Below are 4,301 nucleotides of genomic sequence, written 5' to 3'. Positions count from 1 at the left end.
TCCAAGAGGCATGGGGAACCAAAAGTGTATGGAGACCTGGGGGAGATGAAATCAAATTCAGGAAAACCCAGAGAAGCTTGGCGGAGAAGCCATCATCGAGGTCTTGGCTGCCTATCTGGGCTGCCATGGTGAAGACTCAGTAGCTAACTGGGTTCTAAGTGAAGGTGACCAGAGGATGGACAAGTGCCCACAGGAGACTATGAATCAGCCCTCTGGGACCTGAATGACCTCATGAAAAATCTTAAGGCATTTCTGGACAATCTGAAAGATGACAAAGATGATGACCCTGTGCTCTCTGACTCACCTCAGGAGAAGGATCTCCAGCCGTCCAGCAGTGCCTCTTCCCAGGTCAGTCATCAAGAACCTGAAGCTTGTCAGGACTTGCCCAAGTGTAAGCCACCAGGAAATGGGGACATCGACCAGGTCCTTGAGGACGATGAGATTGTTGAGGTGAGCACAGAGCTGCCTCACTGCAGAGCAAGGGATAGGCCAGGTGGGGGTGCCAGGTTGGACAGCAGGGAGTCATTGTACCTGCTGTGAAGCAGAGGTGGACCCCAGGGTCTGAGCAGATGACCGACAGGAGAAGGATGATGGCGAGGAAAGGAGCCTGGGAAGAGGAGTGGGGAAAATGCCAAGGAGCACCCAGAGAGACAGGAGAGGAGCAAGGAGAAGGACGAATGATAATACCAGCTAGTGTGTGTGTGTGTGTGTGTGTGTGTGTGTGTGTGTGTTGATTAATGAGTTTTGAAACTTTGCATTTACAGTTGGATCTTTTTGTTAAAAAAATAAATTAGCTATCCAAAAATGAGTAACTATTGACTCCATTGCTGCTGGCACTGTATGTACCTAACTCATCCTCACTGTCTTGGCAGATGGAAAGCCAGGCAACCTCTTCAGTCTCAGCAGAGCAGTTGAAGGGGGACACACCTTCAGAAGAGGAAACCACGTGTTGCCTGAAATTCGGGTCCATCTTCCAGTGGCTCAGGAAGCGAGTGGCCTCCTCCCTACCAAGGAGGAAGCGCCCTGGAAGGGTCGACAAGGGCACCATTCTGCTGGCACTAAAGAGAAGATATTAATTTGGAGGCAATAAAGTCCGACCTCAAGAATCCCTCTCGTTAGGGAACCCTATATTCCCAGAATTTTAATTGTTTTAACAGCCCCTACTGTACAGTTACAGTTATGGTTCTATGTTTCCCAATAAACAAAACTCATGTTCTTCTTATCCACGTCTTCCTCCTCTTCCGTCACAACTCTGGCCCCAGGTTGAAAGTACCATGTTGTCTAGAGACTGAAGTTCATTCTCAGGACATTTTAGGTGCTTCCTAAACAGAAGGCATGCTTTTGCCTCTCTCCCTGTACCCCTTCTTACTGTATTTCACCTATTTGACTATTATTTCATGCATTTGGCCTCTTTTATCATCAACTTCTATCTGCACTGCCAGAGCAGCAGGGCACCCGTGACTCCCACATGGCAGATGCTATTGGTGGAACTCCTGGGTTTTGAGCAAGTGGCAGCAGGCGATGGATGAGTCACTGGGATGTTCACTTCAATCAATAGTGTTCAGACACTCAGAAAGTGTGGGGAACCAGATGGGTTCTAGCACGGTATTCTAAAACGTTCTAGCATGTTGACTGGTTCCAGCAGCTTGGCTGGCATAAGTGGCCCACGGAGCAGGAAGGTAAGGCCTGGGGATGCTGCTTAACCACCCTGAGCTTGGCTTTCTTCTTTCATAAGATAAGGGAGATAGTACCACAGACTTCATAGGGTTGTTGGGAGAATGAATGAGATAAAACAAGCACATGATAAATACTGTGGCTGGTGCTGGTGGTGGTCATGTCCCTGAGCATCTCCCAGGAAGACTTGATTCAGGAGGTATCCAAGGGAGAGATCTGGAGTCAACTCTCCTTGAGCTACTTCCTGCACTGAAGCCATTTGACCAAAACAAGGTTTTCAGCAGATCTTGTTTTAACAAAGTCCTCTCTCAACCCACAGCACTGTGCCGTCTGAAGTTCCTTTGCAAGTGTCATTAAAATTGTCCCTACAGGTCAGCTTCTTTGAGGATGATTGGACTCATCCTTCTTCTGACTCTTCCTGTGTTGCCACTTCACCTCCCATGGCCATCATCTTCTTCCTTACTCACCACAGGTTCCCTCAAAGCTCCCTACCACCCTGTGGGACCTTTGGTGTTCATATTGTGAAAAGCCTATGAATATTTAGTCTTAAAGGACTTTTTTTCCTTAATTTCACCCTCCTTATCTCCTTCCACCCTTCCACAGACAGTGAGCACATAGAATCCTCACTAGCTGAACATATCACAAAAAGATGTCTGGATCTTTGAGTTCAAAGGGCTCCTTATTCAAGAGTCAAAGCCATGTAAATGTTTGACCATAATGGGTTGTGGGTAAGAGTAGTCTGTAGCAGGTATTTGAAGTGAACTAAAGAGAGAATAATTTGGTACAGGAGGGTTGACTTTGAAAGTTTTCAACTAAAGTATCACATAATGTTCATTTACATTGGTGTATTTCCCTGCATTTTTGATTGTTAAAATACATATAAAGTTTACCACTTTAACCATTTTCATGTGTACAATTCAGATGTATTGAGTATTTTCCTAACTCCCTATGTTTTATCCCCATAGTGAAGCAATATGTTAATACAAAACATCATTAAAGTATGAATAAAGTAAACGTCAAGTTGAGTATAGTGCTCAAGAGGGATGTGGGAATCAAAGGGAACAGGAAAGAGAGAAAACAGGCCTAAGCTTTCTCTATAATATACTCTTATTAAAGTATAATGAATCAAATATGGCAAATGGCAAGGCCTGACAAACTGAGTTGTAATGAGTGTTTGTTCTATCATTTTTATAGATGTATTTTCCTTTTACCTTTTTATCTTGACTGCAGTTTACACTTCCAGAGAAGTTGCAAGCATAGTGATGGGCATCCATGTATCCCACCGCCTGCTGCTCCAACACTAACATCTTACACATCAGCACAACCAGCAGACCAGGGTGTGATCATCAACTGGTACAATACCATTAAGACAAAGACAGAACTGGAATTGCCCCCATTCTTCCACTAATGTCCTTTTCCGACTCTCTGATCTTCAGTTGCACTTAGTTCTACTTTTCCTTTGTCACCTGCAGTGTGTGACAGGACCTCAGTCTTCCCTTACCTTTCATGACCTGATAATGATTTGATATTTTGTCAAATGTTTCAGAGTTGGAGTTGTCTGTCATTTTTTCATAATTAAAATAAGATGATGCATGTTGGGGTTTTTTTCAAGATGGCAGAAAGAGGAGGTTGACCTCCTAGCTGCTTCATGGCAGGAAACCAAGAGAGCAGTCAGCAGTTTCTCTGCAAGTTGGGTGAAGGAAAAAAAAAAAAAAAACGTATGTGGTGGTTGCGGGGAAACTTTACTGGAATTTAAAACTGGACATTCAATGCAGATCGGGGCCACAGAAGGTTGGATATAATAAAATAAGGAAAAACTCCACAGCAGCAGAGTCACTGCAGCAGCTGGGCCAGACGTGCCATTGTAACTCCACCTCACGTACAAACAGAAGAATGAGAAGGTATACTCTGTCTATGTAGGACATGCCAACGTGCATTCTGCTGTCAGGCATAACTAACTACACCTAAGGAAAAAAATGTTTTTAAAATTTGCTTTTGGCAAGTTAGGGAACTACAGATTTTTTTTTTTTTTTATAGCAGGACAGAACAACTTCTCACTACTGATTTCATCATGGCGAATACCTACGTTTTGAGCTTTTCACAGCACATTCAAATACAACGAAAATCTTCCAGAGAAGTTCATCACTTCATTACATGTATATGTAAACCACTAGGAATTTATTTTCCAGTCATGCTTGGACTCCTTGAAAAATTGTGTTTGCACATGCTCTGCCAGTCCGACTCAAACTGGTGAATGCCTCTTCACATACGCCTCTGTACTGTCGCAGAACTCCAGGGACCTCACATCTCCATCTGCACTGATCTAACCTTTTGGCATCATGTTGCACCCACCCTGTCCCTTCAGAAACCTTGAGGTTTCACGCTCTCAGTAATCCATCCTGCTATGAAGACCAGCCAGTAGAATAAGTTCCAGTGCCAAGCATCTATATTTCAACTAAATTCAGCTATGGCTGAACTGCAATCAATTGTCTCCCCCTTCTTGGCATATTTACATATAAAGCTTCCAACTGAGATCTAAAGCTCTAGGTTTTAAAATCTGTGGTTATATAAAACACATTTTATTTACCTTAAACTTTTAGAATTGTACAGTCCCTTAGTGTTAAGCA

General features: G+C 43.6%; 1 protein-coding gene across 1 annotated transcript; it reads left to right on the top strand.

Moving 5' to 3' along the window:
- The first annotated feature begins 231 nt into the window (after nt 1-231).
- On the top strand, nt 232-1,103 carry LOC124982862 (uncharacterized protein C12orf71 homolog). The gene is made up of 2 exons (XM_047549754.1): nt 232-450; nt 873-1,103. Exons 1-2 carry the CDS (start codon nt 232-234, stop codon nt 1,074-1,076), a joined length of 423 nt encoding a protein of 140 aa, XP_047405710.1. The 3' UTR covers nt 1,077-1,103.
- Nucleotides 1,104-4,301: the final 3,198 nt, after the last annotated feature.

This window comes from Sciurus carolinensis, chromosome 4 (assembly GCF_902686445.1).
Source record: "Sciurus carolinensis chromosome 4, mSciCar1.2, whole genome shotgun sequence".
NCBI lineage: Eukaryota > Metazoa > Chordata > Mammalia > Rodentia > Sciuridae > Sciurus > Sciurus carolinensis.
This window is presented reverse-complemented; position numbering and strand designations above follow the sequence as displayed.

Coding starts and splice junctions, on each gene's coding strand:
- LOC124982862 (XM_047549754.1), top strand. CDS start 232: ATGAAAAATCTTAAGGCATTTCTGGACAATCTGAAAGATGACAAAGAT. Junction 451..872: donor AGGACGATGAGATTGTTGAG/GTGAGCACAGAG, acceptor CTGTCTTGGCAG/ATGGAAAGCCAGGCAACCTC.